The sequence below is a fragment of the Pagrus major genome, chromosome 9, assembly GCF_040436345.1.
Source record: "Pagrus major chromosome 9, Pma_NU_1.0".
Classification (NCBI taxonomy): Eukaryota; Metazoa; Chordata; class Actinopteri; order Spariformes; family Sparidae; genus Pagrus; species Pagrus major.
The window spans coordinates 20795613-20812314 of NC_133223.1; the positions used below are offsets into that span (position 1 = coordinate 20795613).

Sequence of the window (16702 nt, forward strand, 5' to 3'; positions counted from 1 at the left end):
CTGTCCAGTGCTGCAGCTCTGTAATCTCTGTTTTAGCTCCTGTCTCTTTAAGCCCCCCCCTCTTAATACCCAGTCTGCTGTGATTGGTCAGCTCACACATGCCTGAGCCAGCACCGCTCACAACAACAGAGCAGCTGTGCTAAATCAATTCTTATGTGCCAGACGAGCTGCTTGGCATAAATTATGCAAATATGTGACATGGTGATGTAGCGTGATGGCACAAAGTCATGGAATTAAAGGCGGGACTACTGACGAGGCGTTTCAGGAGCAGTGTTTTGTGTGGGCGAGAGGAGCTTCGGCTGGTGCGGACTTTGAGCTTTTTAACTTTTTAAGATATTTTATATGCACAAGAACCTATAAAACACTGAAGTAAAATAAAAAACTAAAAAGCATAATAGGTCTCCTTTAAGGTTCATTTGGGCAGCAATAAAGTGGCACTTGCTAACCAGAGATGACCACAAGAAGATTTTGAGAGCACTTTGTCTCCGGCTAATGATTAAAACAAGCAAGTGTCCTGTCAGGGCACAGACATGCCCTTGTCAAATAGACAAACAAAGTGTTTTTTTTAAAAGTTGACCCCCCTCCAACCAGCTCCATCCATCCCCTCCTTGTGCACGCCGCTGGTTGAAGCGACACTTAAAATGCAGACACCTGCGTCAGTGGCCGAGGGGTTGACGCCTTGACTTGTGGAGGAAAGTGGGAAGGACACAGACTCACTCATGCATACATATTGGTTCATACACATGCATGTCACCCCGCATACACACAAGCACACACACATACACTATTGCAAGCATGAACACTCCGACAGCCTCATTTTATATCCACCCGCTAGGGAGATACGAAGCATAGAGAAGCAAGGCCGCCACAGACTTTCTCTGCTTTTGTATGTATTGAGCCAGCAAGTGATTAAAGGCTGAGATACATACAAATGGACAGGTGGACACACACACACACACACACTTGCTCACACACAATGGAGGCAGAAGGACGGTGGGTGGATCTGTGCATACACACATGCACAAAAATGATTATTTGTAGCACACTGGCATCTATCTATCTATCCATCCATCTATTCTGTATGCTTCTTTCTTCTCTTTCCCAGACATCCATGAGGAGGGGGGTCAGCGGCCGGTGATGGTCTACGTCCACGGGGGCTCGTACACAGAAGGCACTGGTAACATGATGGATGGCAGTGTGCTGGCAAGCTATGGCAACGTCATCGTCATAACCCTCAACTACCGCCTAGGAGTACTGGGTAAAATAATCTGTCTTCTATATCTGTGTAATTTGCTCAACACTTGGTACTTCATGGTTTTATGAGTATATATAGTGTCCTCAAACCTCAGAATTTTATACTTTGATCATATTTCATCCTTTTCTGCAATGCAGATACATTCAGTGTATCTTGACAACCATAGAATATACTGATAGATGCCGGGCTTGGATGCCTGTTAGGTAGACTTTATTAGAAACCCCCAAACATGTGCACGCAGGAGGCATTCTGTGAAACAATCCACAATTTAAAATGGCTCTTTTTTAGTGCTTCACCACCACGCTCCACCCTTTGAGCAAGAACAATAGCAGTGCAATTACTGCCAAGGTGCTCTGGGTATTCTGATAATATCACTGCAGTATCACACACCTACTGTTTGGTAATTTGCCTTACGTTGGGGGGCTAAGCTAAAGGGTGATGAATGGATAATAGTTGGAAATGTACACATCTGTATAAGTTGGGAATGTAGCAGGAATGTGAAAAAGAATAGTTTGATGAAAGCTGTTGCAGCAAAGATAAGGTGGTGCGGGATAATGTTTTCCTCAGTGCTGTTATTTTAATTCGGTTTTATTTTTCTTTTGCTTTGGCATTGTCAGATTTTTATCGGGTATTGTGTATTTATAAGTAAAGAGCGATAAAATGTTAGAGCATTGATGCAATCTACTCTTTTTTTTCTTCACGTTTACCATCTGGATTGATTAATCCTTCACCGAGCTATAAAATGTGTAAACCATGAGCAAGTTGTTTTTAGACAGAGTGCTTCTTTTTTTGTTGTTGGTTTTTTTTCTTTTTCGGAGTGGAAACATGTTCAGTATGGGTGTCCCTAGTGGAAATAAACCCCCTGAAGCCATTTTTTTCCACACTAGCATTGACTCAAATCTGATCCTTTTTTACCTCCATGACTCTCTGACTCACTGCGCTCTGAACGGGGAAAATCTGATTCCCTGTGGATTTTCTAATTTTAGACAGCTATGCAAAGCTCACAGGCTGAATAAATAGAATATCTTAGAGTCCCAGCGTTTTGTAGCTGTAATTATAAATATTACAAGGCCTGTGCGGGGCAACAGGAGGGTTAAAACGTACTTTAAAGGCAGCATTTATTGTGCTACACTGAGGGCACGACGATTGAGAGGTTTGCTTGAGCACAGTATGGCTTTATATTAAATTAAGTCAGATGCACGAGCTGCGTATCATTCCATTGGCTGGGTTAAATCATGCCCTCGCTCTCATTAGGAGTTGCCCAGAATTTAATAATTCATATGAAGGAATTAATTAAAATCTGCCAGCAGGTTAATAAAACATACACTATGCTTCTTTATAATTAGTTGTGTGATTTGGTCTATTCAGCAAAATGATTTAACCCACATACCATTTTCACTTTAATCTTCTTAGTTATTGTGGATTTATGTTACAGAAAGTGAATGATGTCTGTGACTAAGGCTTTTGATAAAATGTATATGAAATTAGTAACTATGATGGGACAATTTTGAAGGAGTAATTCTTGGTTGCTCTCTCTTTAAATTATTCAATACAGCAGTTTTGTTTGCTATCTTTTTGTGCCGTTTTAGCACATTTTGTAGATCATGTGTGCACACTCAAAGCGTGTTAATAGTGCATGAGACATGTTTCTGCTCCAGAGGGAAGGTTTCTTCTGTTTTTTGCTTTAATTAGAGAGAAGATGGGACTCCACTCCTCTCCTTTTTAAAAAGACCGTTTTTGAAAATCGAATAAAAAGGTTAAAACATTCAACCAAAAAAAAAAAAAAGATTATTGATCTGAGTTTGAGATTTGTGTCGTTTTTTTTCCTGTTTTTTAAAAGCTTTGGAGGCTTTCATTAGATATTGATTTTAAAGGAAGGCATAAATCTGCATTTGCTTAGTGGGCGAAACAACTGTTTAATTCTGACCTTGGGGACAAGATGCTACGGCTGTAATCACCATATCGAGCTAAACAAAGCCAATCCTGCTTGCTTCGTTTTTGTCCTCATCTCCATTTTCTGTGTTTACACCACCTCCAATACGGTCACCACCACCACCACCACCACCACCATCCATCATCCATCATCTCGAGTCGCAGTGTCATCTTCCTCTTCTTCCTCCTCCTCACCATTGTCATCATAAGTTGGATGCATGAGGTGAGCCAATATATGCAAAGTGTCCAATCATGCACGGAATAATTTTTTAGAAATCTTACTGAAATCATCTGGAACTGGGGTGTGTTTTTACGAACTTGTTTGAATTAAAACATCTATCAAAATCTTACTGTGAAAGGAGATTATGAAGTCATTCTGAAGCTAATATAATTTCCTTTCCATGTCCATTTTACATGAGAGAAATTTCTGAGAAATTGCAAAAAAAGAAATAATGAAATGAATTATGTCTTAACGTCGCCCTTCCTGCTAATTATACTCTTATATGTTGAGGTTCACAGAAATGAGCTTCTGCAGTAATGAGATATACTGTAGTGGAGTGAGTCCATTAGGATCCTTTGTGTTTACTTAACAACGTCAGCAGTAAAGGGACTGAGGGATGCGTTTGTAACTGCATGCGTGTGTAGGTTTATGCCCGATGAATATGGATGTACCTCGCTGATTTGATCGCATTTTCAAGGAGTTGTGGGGGAGGGACATCAGTTTTCATTAGTTTTCTCTTTAAATCATCCAACATGAACGTACATCCAATCACCTTCCTGTGTGTTTGTACATTGTGAGCATTGCGAGATGAGAAGGTTCTTCAAAAAGCCCTCTTCAAAAAAAAACTCTTTTGATCGACTCATTTTTACAGCTCAATTCTCCACAGAGCATTTTATTAGGTTGTCTACCATTCGTAATAACATCTCTCTTTCTGTCCGCCTGCAGGATTTCTCAGCACAGGTGACCAGGCGGCGAAAGGGAACTACGGGCTGCTGGATCAGATCCAGGCGCTGCGCTGGGTGAAGGAGAACATCGCAGCCTTCGGAGGAGACCCGGGCAGGGTCACTGTGTTTGGATCCGGGGCCGGAGCCTCCTGTGTCAGCCTGCTCACCTTGTCTCACTACTCCGAGGGTGAGGATGAACAGAAAGGCTGCTTTTTGTTTCATGTGGGAAGTTTTTAAAGATACACATAGAGAGCAGGCAGAGCGGCAGTTTGGCACCCATGATGGTTGGTAAGTAGGTGGGTGGTGTGAAAGCCATGACATTTAAGGTTATGAAACTTTTCAAAGTCTCCAGTGGACCGATAAAGCTTTCATTTACTGCTATAAACGCCTGAATAAGCCTTTTGAATAATACAGCCTGTGACTCATATAGCTAAGAGCTGTATTATTTAAAATTTTTAACCCTTACCTACGTGAACCTGCTGCTCTAAACATGACCTGTCATCCTCGTGAATAATGTATGTCTGCAAGATCAGTTGGAAATTCATGTTCTGCATCTGTTTATGTGTGCAAATGTATTGTGTAAGAGTCCAAGTGTGCAGCCATATGGTTGTGCGTTCATGCATGCGTGTGTGGGTGCATGTGCATCCATAAATGTATACATGTGTGCGCCTCAGTACGCACGCTTTATTCACACATACTTATATTCATGTGTGTCTCAGACCTGTTCCACAGAGCCATCATCCAGAGCGGCAGCGCCTTAGCCAGTTGGGCCGTCAACTACCAGCCCAGCAAGTACGCCCGGCAGCTCGGTGAGAGGGTGGGCTGCGGCATCGATGACAGCACCCAACTGGTCGCCTGCCTCCAGGGCCGGAGTTACCGCGAACTTGTGGAGCAGAACATAACGCCGGCCAAGTATCACACGGCTTTTGCCCCGGTGATTGATGGTGATGTTATACCAGATGACCCCCAGATTCTGATGGAGCAGGGAGAGTTTCTGAACTACGACGTGATGCTTGGGGTTAACCAGGGCGAGGGCGTGAAGTTTGTGGAGGGCATTGTGGACTCAGAGGACGGTGTCACGGCTGAGGACTTTGACTTTGCTGTGTCAGACTTTGTGGATAGCTTATATGGATACCCAGAAGGCCGAGATACGCTGAGAGAGAGCATAAGGTGAGCAAGTCTGTAAATATCTTAATTTCTCTAAGGTGTTTGACATTTTGGGAAATGTACTTCACTTTTTTGTCAGGAGTTAGATGAGAACATTGATACCACTCGTACTCTTATCTTAGCTTAGCCTAAAGCCTGGAAGCAGGGGGAAACAGCTCGCGTGGCTCTGTCCAAGGTAACAAAACATCCTTAAAATCAAAGACAGCAAGCAGAGGCTTGGCAAGAATTAGTCAGAAAACGTCCTGCAAAACCACAAAATTCCATTTTTATATTTCTTCTTCGTTTTTTTTTTTTGAATTAATCAATTAGTGAGCTAAAATGTTGGTGGTGAATGGATTTTCTAACTTTGGCTAGTTTCCCCCCATGTTTTCTGTATTTACGCTAAAATTAAACAAACCCTCTGCTGTCGGTGGTTTCGGTTACAAGCACATAATCTGAAAAACATTAGATTTTTTTCCTAGGATGGCAAAGGAATGACCCACCCTACTCTGCCTCTGATTGGCCAATGCTCCTTGCTTTGTTGGTTGGGTTAGAGGTGAGGAGAGATTTAGGGCGAGTCACACCTTTGCCATCCTAGGAAAAGAAATCTTGCATGCAAAAAGAAGAGTGGCATGTAGCTATTGGCAAGAAGCGATTAAGCGTATTTCTTAATATGCCAAACTGTTCCCTTAAATTAATGTTTAAATATACACATGAATACTTTTGACTTTGAGTTGTGTTTGTAAGTACACTGTAAAATCTGACAGAGTGACTTTACTAAAAATAATTGAGGAAACCAATTACTTCAAAATTACCAAGAAAAATGTACTAATAATTCTGAGTTGTTAAAAGTTTTTAGCTCGTACAACTTAAATGTAATAGTCTGCTTTACTTGGTAATTCTGAGGTAAAAGAAAAGTCAACTTTAAAATATACAGTGTATGCATACACGGTATAAAGTGTAATACCTTTATGAAAAGAAGTTTCTTAAAGACTTGTCAATAAATAACTGACAATCCTAATTGATTAACTGATTGAGTAACTGGCTAATTTTAAATGTCTACGCTGAAGGTTCATGTACACGGACTGGGCCGACCGCGACAACGCAGAAACCCGGCGGAAGACTCTGGTCGCGCTGTTCACAGACCACCAATGGGTGGCGCCGGCGATCGCCACAGCTGACCTCCACGCTCAGTATGGATCCCCAACCTACTTCTACTCCTTCTACCACCACTGCCAGAGTGACGCCACGCCGCCCTGGGCTGACTCCGCACATGGTGACGAGGTAAGATGACAGGCTGGTTTGGGTACTTAACTCTAAAACAGATCGGGGAAAACGTAGGTGACTTGAGAAATATTTACACAGTGAATCAGGAGCTCTTCAAACTGCTGCTCCATATTGACTTAATAAGTCAGATCAAGCAATCCTCCATAGCATGAGATATTTGAAATGTTAGTGGAATTTATTTTTAGGCAGATTTTATTTTGCAGCTGTCGTGTCTACCGGTATATTTACTGCTATGATAACTTTTTTTGGGGTATTTACTCCTTTGATTTCCGTTTAATTTTGAATAGCTACACAAGTTACGTTCATTGCTCTGCATATTTGTGTGTGTGTGCATGTATGTGTACATGTGGGGGTGAATTTCAGTCCAGAAGATGAATTTACTGACCTGAGTTTAGGTTCACTGTTGTTACGCATGAATCAGTTTCTGTCTTCACCAGGAGTGATTCAGTTATGGTTCCGGTTACTGTCAAGAAAATGAATGTAATCTGTTGGCAGAACAGTAAGCTTTCATAAAGTGTGTGTGTGTGTAGGTGCCCTACGTGTTCGGAGTGCCCATGGTGGGACCCACTGATCTGTTCAACTGTAACTTCTCCAAGAACGACGTGATGCTGAGTGCTGTAGTCATGACTTACTGGACCAACTTTGCCAAGACCGGGTAAGCTATTAAACTGTACACTGATGTGAGACGCTGATTTCAGCTGGAAAATCCCACAGAGAACGTTTTTTTTCTTTTTTGTCTGAATATACTTTATAAAGAAAACAAATAAAGCAGAGCTTCAGCATGATTCACTTCTCTTTATTTCTGCTTCCTTAGACGCAGAAATGTGTTTCTAATGTCTGCTATTAATACCTAATCCTCACCCACATAGAGAATGCGTCATGATAGTGAATGAAAACAAGTCACATAATCATGTTTTAAAATGTAAAGAATATGCACAGCGGTAGTCATTCTTCATCCTTTTGTGTTTGAGTCTCTGCAGAGACGTGGTTTTGGCAGCACAGCGTGCTTTTTCTCTAGCTGTGGGCAGCTTGCTCACGATTTTACAGGAACAAACCTCCTCCAAGCTCCAAATAAGACAGCCAAGACTCAAGTCTTTGGTGCCGTCCAGATAAACAGCAAGTACTTGATGAGTTTTCTTTATGTTTAATTTGTTGGACTGATTGATAGTAAACATGGGCGTGCATGGACTGTAATTATCTGGCACGGTTCACACAGAGAGAGGAGGACAATCAAACAAACAGAATTACAGGGAGAAGATAATTATTAGTAAATAGCATTAAAGTGGAAGAAGACAGCTTTTCAACCCCAGCCCCCAGCTGTATTACAGTTGTTGAAAAGACAGCGTTTGCAACATGGCTACCGCTAGCAGCCTGGCGACAGTGTGAAGCAAATAAACCCCCTGAAGAATCACGATTTGACCTAGAAACCCTGATCTCAGTGCTGTTGAAAGGCAGAGTTAAACACCTGGTTGTGTTAATAAGTAGGCAGGTTTTGTTTCTTACTGACCCAGTAGGAAGAATGTTTTGAACCGTGTCGTGTCCCAGATGGTAAGAGGAAACACATATCAGTGTGGGAGCGGACTTTGACACAACACCAGAGTGATTGAGAGATCGAGTGAATGCCCGTCCGTTCACTCTGGTTTTATCTCGATTTTTATCCCTCTTCGTCTTCTTTGTCTCCTCCATCTCCGGGGTTCTTTTTGCAGAGTCGAGTTTCCACAGTTATTCCAGTTGTTCCACTGTTACCTGTGGATAGTGACCGGGGAAAACAATGCCTCTTCTTGTTTTTGTTGTGCTGGACACGCTACCTTTGTGCTGTAATATGACCTTAATTTTTCTGGGGAAAATCCAGCATGCTAGCAGACCATAGTGAGAGTGAGGCATCTAGGGAACCAACCTAGATGCATTTGCTGGACAGGATCTAGGCTTAGGTTGTGTCTCAAATCACCCCCTTGTTCACTTGTCCCTACTCACTGCCTAGAGAGTCTTCTATAGAGGACTACATACACTGTCAGAAATAGGGGCATTTCTGTTCCCCAAGGTACAATCTACACTAATGTACCCCCAGGGCTAAATATTAGACCTAAAGGTAACTATGTGTACCTTTTGAGGGCCAAAAAGGTACATATACTGTGTGTTCTCAAGCAGTAAAAGGTACATATACGTACCCTTTTTAAAAAGGTTGATTTTTGTCCCCTTAAATTAAGGGACAAGTACCCAATGTCAAGGGTCCAACACCTGTACCTTAGAGGGGACTGCCCCAGTGACAAGCCGATGTACCCTTAATGTACAAATATAAACCTTCCTTTCTGACAGTATAGTGAGCTTGTCGGTCAAATGAAACACTTTTGTGATGATGCTCGGTTCATTTTTTTCCATCCAGCGCGATGCATGATGGTATATAATGGTTGGTCAGTGACTATCAGGTCTTGCAAATAACTGGTATTGACATCGACAGAAATATTTAAAAAATGAAATATTGATATTTTGTTAATAATAAATGAGTGGCAGTAGTGCACCATAATGCTGGTAAATGTGTGGCTGCTACTCATGCTGCCGCGACTAAATCATCTCATAAGCAAAACCAGCACCCGGAAAGAGTTAACTTGAAAGAGTTTTTTGGATACCGTAAAACAAAAACAGATTGGTTAAAGAAACTCTCTCCACCTCCCTACTCTCATGTTATGAGTGTTATTCATTAAATGAAGAAGAAGATACAGAACACACAAAAAACAAAGTTATAGATAAATTTGACTAACAGCATTTAATAATAATATCATTATCCTGAATTCTTTTGGACATGAAAATCACCCAGTGAAAATCTGATATTGTGACAGCCCTATTTTAAACCCCTCATAACTGCTTAACTATGATTTAAGCTTTCCAGATCTGAGATCTGCATCAAATTGTACTCAGATACCAGCCACATAACTACGCCTGTTTTTTTTCATCAAGATCCATCAATTATTCCCTGAGAAATTAACGAAAATGTCGAAAAACACCCAATCTCAAAATGTTAAAGAAAGTGAGAAAAAAAATCCTGAGTCCGTCCTTTTAATGAGGTCCACTCCGGGCGGTGACCAGAGTTTTTTGGGTTATCCGTTCAGTAGTTTTTGTGTAATCCTGCTCACAAACAAACAAATGGACACAGGCAAAATCATAACCTCCTTGGTAGAAAAAGGTAGTAAAAAAATGTTTTTGTAGAGGAAGTTGAAACTGAGCGAGGCTGAGATTTTATGATGCATCGGAGGAAAAACACTGGAGTGTTAGAGCAACAAAAATAATGAGCTCACAGACAAGGAATCTGGTATTATAATGTCTTTTCCCTCAAAAGGTCTCTGATGTCTGTCGAGAAGACAGTACTTTAGATACAACCATAAAAGCAGCACTGCAGACTAATTTAGGCAGAGGGTGCACACGGGTTTTCCGTCATGTCAAAATCTTGACAGGGCTTTTCTTCTTCTTTGGACCTTGGCTGAGAAAGTTAAAGAACCTCCTGCTCTTGGAAAAGTCCTTGAGGGCAGCCAAGGTAATGTCCTGAAAGAAGAATGAGAGATCGGCCACTGTTTGATAAATCTTCTCTCCTGCTGCATCCACATTCAGTCATTTCTGGTGCCATGACATGAAAAGCTTATTCGATATGTTCAATCGAAATTAAAATGATCTGCCAGGAGCTTCAAACGCTTCAGTAGATGCAATTTATTTAATTGAAAGTGAAATGAAAAATACAGTGGTTGTAGTCACACATTAAAACTTAAAAAACCTGACAATCCACACTGATAAGAGTACCTTTTATCTGCCCACTCTGACATGATATACAAGATAAAAGTAATTGTTGAGGATGGACCCTCTTTCGGCTGTGCTCGAAGTGAGTAATTACCAGTAATTAATCCAATCGAGGCTCACTCCACTGAGACCTCCTCAGATTTACACAGACATCTGCAGTCTAGACCTTGATCTAAATCACCACAGAGCCTCGCTATCTCACAACATGCAGAATTAGGACGCTGTTCTCACGTAATTTGACTGTGGCTTTAAAGGAAACCTGTCCGACACGCATCAAGTTAGCCGTTTCAAGCTCTCTGTTGTCATTAGCTGCGGAGCAAAATAACCAAAAGAGGCTTGAGAAGATTTCAGCGTGCACTTCAATTATCAGCGGGGAAGTTTCTCTGAAGGAACGTTTCACCCGATTGAGAGTGTCTCCGATGGTGATGGAACTCTGCGACAGCTCAATTTAACAGGGAGGGTGTGATGCTCCCTGATGTATATTTTGTAAGCCTCTGCGTGGGTGTATAAATCTTCAGCCCGTCTGTGTGTTTGTGCGCCTGTAGGTCTTTTTTTAAATTTTTTTTTATGCTAGCTGCCTTTGTGTGCTGTTCATAAGGTGCAGATTGACAAGTGAGCACATAGCGTGTCACCGGCAAGTCTGTGAAGATGTGCTGCTGTTTCATTTGCGTCACATTCACTGCCGACACGAATAAGTCGGTAAATCAACAAATCAACGCCTGTCTGTCTGCATGTGTCAGAGGGGTGATTTTCACTATGCCGCATGCACATATTCATCTCTACTGAAAAAACCTGGCATTTTTGTGTTCGTTACAGGGTTTGAACTGTGCATTGACTGAAACGGTTCATAAGAGGACTATGATTTACAACTAAACCACCTTTGAGCTTTTGCACACAGGAAAATAAACTTGTTTTTCTTTGTACAAATATTTTTCGCCACTGGTTTGCCTTGTGTTACTGTTATATTGATTAGGAAGATGTGTGCCAGCGCTGGTGAAACTGTTGGCCAGCACTCACACTACAGGAGGACGGTAGCCAGCTGAGAAAAAGTCTTCAGCAGCTCTGTTAGGAGTCTCTGACATTTGAAAAAACTGAAAAGCGTGAAATACTGGTGTTTATACTTAAAGTAACATTATGTAACTTTTTTACCCAACAATTACAGCTTCAAAATCATGTTGATGGTACAGTGTCTTGTGATAGGGTGAATGGTGTCTCTGTTTCAGCCACTCTGCCCCCATCACTTGTTTCTGCACTATGTAACTTCAGTGAGAGGGTAGGATCACAGCGTTACATACATGTTTACTTCAACACACACGTTTTCAACGCATAACATTGTGATGACGGGATGGGTTCGACAAATTGTTACACACCTGAGACTTTAATTCTGTGACTTTGTATCGCGCTACGTCACCATATCATACATTTGTATATTTTTTGGAATAGAAGAATTGATTTAGCACAGCTGCTCTGTTGTTGTTAGCGGTGCTGGGTCGGGCGTGTGTGAGCAGACCAATCAGAGGAGACTGGATACTGCAGTTCTAGACAGTATAAGAAAACCAATGTGTTTTTTAACCCAAAATAAAATTATGAACCTGAAAATGAGCATATGTCTCCTCTAACCTGGTTTCTATCTGTCAAGATTCTTATATTTTATTTAAAGTTCTCCTTTCTTACATGTATCTCTTGGCATATGATTATAGCTATTTGTAGAACAAAGATTTCAGAGGAGATGAAGACAAATGCCTTGCCTGACACAAATGATTGATGCCTCCTTTTTGTTATCAATGAATTATAAAACAATTCCAAATAACTTACATAACAACCACACACAACCCATCTAGATGCAAATAAATAACTCATTGTGTTTCACTCTTTCCAGTGACCCAAACCAGCCGGTCCCTCAAGACACCAAGTTCATCCACACTAAACCAAACCGCTTTGAAGAAGTGGCCTGGTCCAAGTACACCCCGAAAGAGCAGCTGTACCTCCACATTGGCCTGAAGCCTCGTGTCAGAGACCACTACCGTGCCACCAAAATCTCCTTCTGGCTCCAGCTGGTCCCTCACTTGCATCATGTCAACGAGCTCCTCCAATCGGTGTCCTCCTTCACCCACAGTCCCTCTCCACAGGATGACACTCCTTATTCATACACTAAGCGTCTGGCCAAAGGTTGGCCGCCCAGCAGCACGCGTCATCCAGGTTCACAAGGAGGTACTCCACAGCCGCCAGAGTCCGCTCTGGGCCAAGGTGGAGAGGAAAATGGGGTTCGCGTCCCTAATGAGGACTACTCCACTGAGCTCTCGGTGACGATCGCAGTGGGAGCGTCACTGTTGTTTCTTAACATCCTGGCATTTGCTGCTCTACTGTACAAGAAAGATAAGAGGCGTCTGGAGCATCGCCGACCACGTCCGCTTCCACCCCCGAGACGAGACATCACACCTGCGGATGTCGCTGCCCACCTGCAGGGGGAGGGACTGATGTCATTACAGGTGAGTCATGTAGACTGTGTGCAGTGTCTGTGTGCTTCTATAGCCATACATTGAAAATGATTATTATTATTATTGATGCATATTGTTAATAATGCCAGTTGAGGTTGTGTATGTGACTGTCTGAATGAGTGCCTTCTCTTGCCAGCGGAGAAGCTGCCAGCAGAGCACTTCTGCAGAACACAGCCTGTCATCAGCAGACATTATCAGTGGGAGAGTGTGTGTACTTGCGTGTGTGTGTGTGTATCCGTGAGTGTTTTTTTTTATGCATGTGCATGTGTGAGCTGTGTCCAATTGCCTGAATTGCTTCCAATTGCCTCCAATTCATCCTCTGACTGTTTGGCCTCTCTCGCGCTCCGTTAGTTGTGCTGAAATCTCTCACACTGAGTGCTAAATGTCAGGTCTTTTTTTTATAGCTGACAAATCCTGTTAATTGGCAATTGAACCACAGCACTGTAGCTGCACATAGCATCTGCTTTTGTTAATTGTGTTTTATTCATTTGAAATGTAATTTCTTTTCATGTGGTGTCTTGTGCTGTTTTGCACCCCAGTGGTAGATCTGATGTGACAGGCGAAAATCATGCATAGCGTTTTTGTTTCAGCATAATGATTGTCACAGACTGAATCCTTGTGTTATGCAGAATTCTCACCAGGAAAAGCACATAATAGCCAAGCAGTGGATGAGAATAAAATCAGTCTAATCCAGACGGAAGTTTCTGATGATGAGTAAGAGCAGGGATGTGGTTTGAACTTGAGCTGAACTCTGTATTTGGTTTGTGCTCTAGCTGTTGTCAGGCTGGCTCGGAAACAAATCTGATCGGTAGTAAACACTCAATTTACTCCCAAAATTAAGACTCTAAGATCATTTCACTAACTTTAATGTGTCACGGTGGTGATTTTAAAATGGTTGTTCATCAGGCTAACACACAGATAGGGTGGTTGTCCCTTAAAGGAAACATAATTTTTCTCCTCATGTATATTTATTATATTATTTTCAGGCTCATAATTTTATTTTGGGTTACTACTAGAATAGGTTAACATGCTTTAGTGCTCAAAAGTTTCCTCAAACTGTCCAGTGCTGAAGTGCTGTATTCCTCCTCTGTCTGAAACACTCTGTTTTAGCTCCTGTCTCTTTAAGGCCCCCCCTCCTGAATACCCAGTCTGCTCTGATTGGTCAGCTCACACACGCCTGAGCCAGCACCGCTAACAACAACAGAGCAGCTGTGCTAAATCAATTCTTACATGCCAAACTAGCCACTAGGCATAACTCATGACAATTTTTGACATAGTGACGTGGTGTGATGTCACAAAGTCAAGGTGAGACTACTGACGAGGCGTTTCAGGAGCAGTGTTTTCTGTGGGAGAGAGGAGCTTCTGTTGATGTGGACTTTCAAGATCTGACGAATGATTTTCAGACACATCGTGAATTGAAATAGTCGCCATTACATGTTGGACTGGATGATAATTATTTAGTCTAATTATGTATCGATTTTCAGTGGATTTCATATCGTGAATAAATGATAACTCCCCCTAAATTATCTAGAATTGATTTTTCTAGAAAGTCTGATTAAATGCATAACAGTTTAACACTTTATATTACTGAACCTCAGTTTGATTTGTTTTTATACATGATGATGCACATATTTGAAAGGATCTTAACAATATTATTACTGATTTTGTCCATATGGCCCAGGCATTATTAGACCTGAAATGATTAGTTGATTGATTGGATTGCAAAATTACAAATAATTAGCCACACCTAACTTCTCCTGGATACAGCTTGTTTTCCAGCAGCATTATGCTATGACGTGAAATGCCCCACCCTGCAAGTTGACAGGAGTGGTCCCTTAGGTTTGTGATGTATAAAATCCTGGTTGTCTGAATCTGTCATTAGTATGCTGCAGCTCTGAAGTAGAAATGCTTAGCCATGGCGTTAAATGCTTAATTTGCTCATGATATGTCTTACATTATATAAAAATACAGTTTGAACAGGTTAACAAGGTTAAAAACTTGATTTTCATTGGAGGGGATCTTTAATAAAGAATACAGTTGGTAGATTAATGAATAATGAAAACACTCCCTATGGGGCAGCTCTAGATTTGACGATTTGGTGATGAGCCTGATTTTCAGTTTCTTTCCTCTTCTGTCTTTGTGTCCCCGTTGCTTTAACTTCTCTCATCTACTTTTCCCCTCATCCACTCATCCAACCTTCTTAGGTGAAGCAGCTGGAGTGTGATGCCGCATCAGCAGACGAGAGGAACAACGCTCACCACCATCACACTCTGGACACGCTGGACGCCCTGGACGGCTTGGACACGCAGGACATCTACAGCACGCTGGACACCGTGCGCCTCACCTGCCCGCCTGACTACACCCTCACCTTGCGCCGCTCGCCTGATGACGTCCCCCTCATGACCTCTCTGACCCCGGGGTCGCTGCCTGTGACCCCCGGGTCGCACCCTGTTACCCCAGCGACGCCGATGACCCCCATGACGCCTGGATCGGTGGTGGGGATGAGGATGGGGCATCCGCACCAGGGATACACACACCACAGCCCATATAGTAATACACACTTGCCACACACACACATCTCCACGCACACACACTCCACCACACGTGTATAACCGCTGCAAGATACTTGCGCATACTGGGACATAATTACAACACACACACATACACACACACACACACACACACACACACACACATACAGACACATAAAACAAAAGACTTAAATACCTCTACTAATTACCCTGCAGGATTGTTACAGATGGAGTGACAGAGAGACATTTTCAGTAACAGGAAGAAGAGGCAGACAGCTGTGTGTTGCATGTCGGGGACCTGAAGACAAACCGGATCCCAGGAGATGCAGTTCTATGCATCAATCGCTCGTAACCTGGAACAAGACGAGCCAAGACATCCATCAAACGTATCAAAAACCTGCTTTGGATATTAAATCTTCTGCTTTTTTCTACACCTGAGGAGGAAGAGGAGGAGTGCTGTGGCGAAAGGGTCAGTTATGGATCGCTTTACATCTCCTACTGTACCTGTGCTGCACGGGGAACTGAGCAGAGCCGATGTAGATGCAGAACTGAGCTAAGAAGTACCACACACAGACAGACTGCTGATGTCAACTTGAACAACCTGTGAAATGTGAATGTAGCATTTTTTTTTCCATTAAAAGATCAAAGGCCCTATCTGCCAAGGATCAACCTAAGCTGAGGAGAAAATAACAAAATTTCAGCGAGAGACGGATGTAAAAACAGACAGAGAGGAAGGAGGGATTAAACAAAAAAACATAAGCTGAAGGAAAAGTTTGTCAGATGGTGGGATGGAGATTAAGATTTTATTGTGAGGGATTTAACAGCTGTGAGTGCGAGAGAGACAAAGTGAGATGGAGTGATACGGAAGACAAAGTGTGCCAAGAGACAGAAATTAGCTTCAGAAGAAGAGAGGGGCCTCCGAAGTGTTGTCAGACCGACTGAAGAATCACTCTAACCAGCTATGTGTTCAACTCTTGTAAATAGAATGGAAAGATACAGATGATATATTATGATTTATAGCATTTACCTGCTCTTGCATTAAAACATGACTTATTTAACCACATTATTGCTTTCATTTCAGATATTACTATATTATTGTATAGATGTCCTGAAGCAAAGGCTGGTTGTCTTTCTATCTCACCCACTGTAGTATGTACACAGTACCTTTATTTAAAAGGCTATATTTGCTATGCACAGTCATTTCAATAATTCTTAGCGATGTAAACATCTAGATACTTGTTTAGTAGTTGAAGTATAGGACATTCTTCACACCATCCTGTCTATTTGTTTGACCATCAGATGACGAGCTAGTACTGTGTAGA

At 42.0% G+C, this 16702-nt stretch overlaps 1 protein-coding gene across 1 annotated transcript in view; it reads left to right on the plus strand.

Annotated features, from left to right (window-relative positions):
• The window catches only part of LOC141002397 (neuroligin-4, X-linked-like), a 16476-nt gene extending 1015 nt beyond the window's left edge, over positions 1-15461 (plus strand). Inside the window, exons 2-8 of the mRNA XM_073473716.1 lie at positions 1106-1258; positions 4134-4319; positions 4852-5302; positions 6349-6562; positions 7096-7220; positions 12231-12840; positions 15054-15461. Of these exons, the coding sequence (XP_073329817.1) occupies positions 1106-1258; positions 4134-4319; positions 4852-5302; positions 6349-6562; positions 7096-7220; positions 12231-12840; positions 15054-15461 (2147 nt within the window). The remainder of the gene's footprint in view (positions 1-1105; positions 1259-4133; positions 4320-4851; positions 5303-6348; positions 6563-7095; positions 7221-12230; positions 12841-15053) is intronic.
• The last annotated feature ends 1241 nt before the right edge of the window (positions 15462-16702 follow it).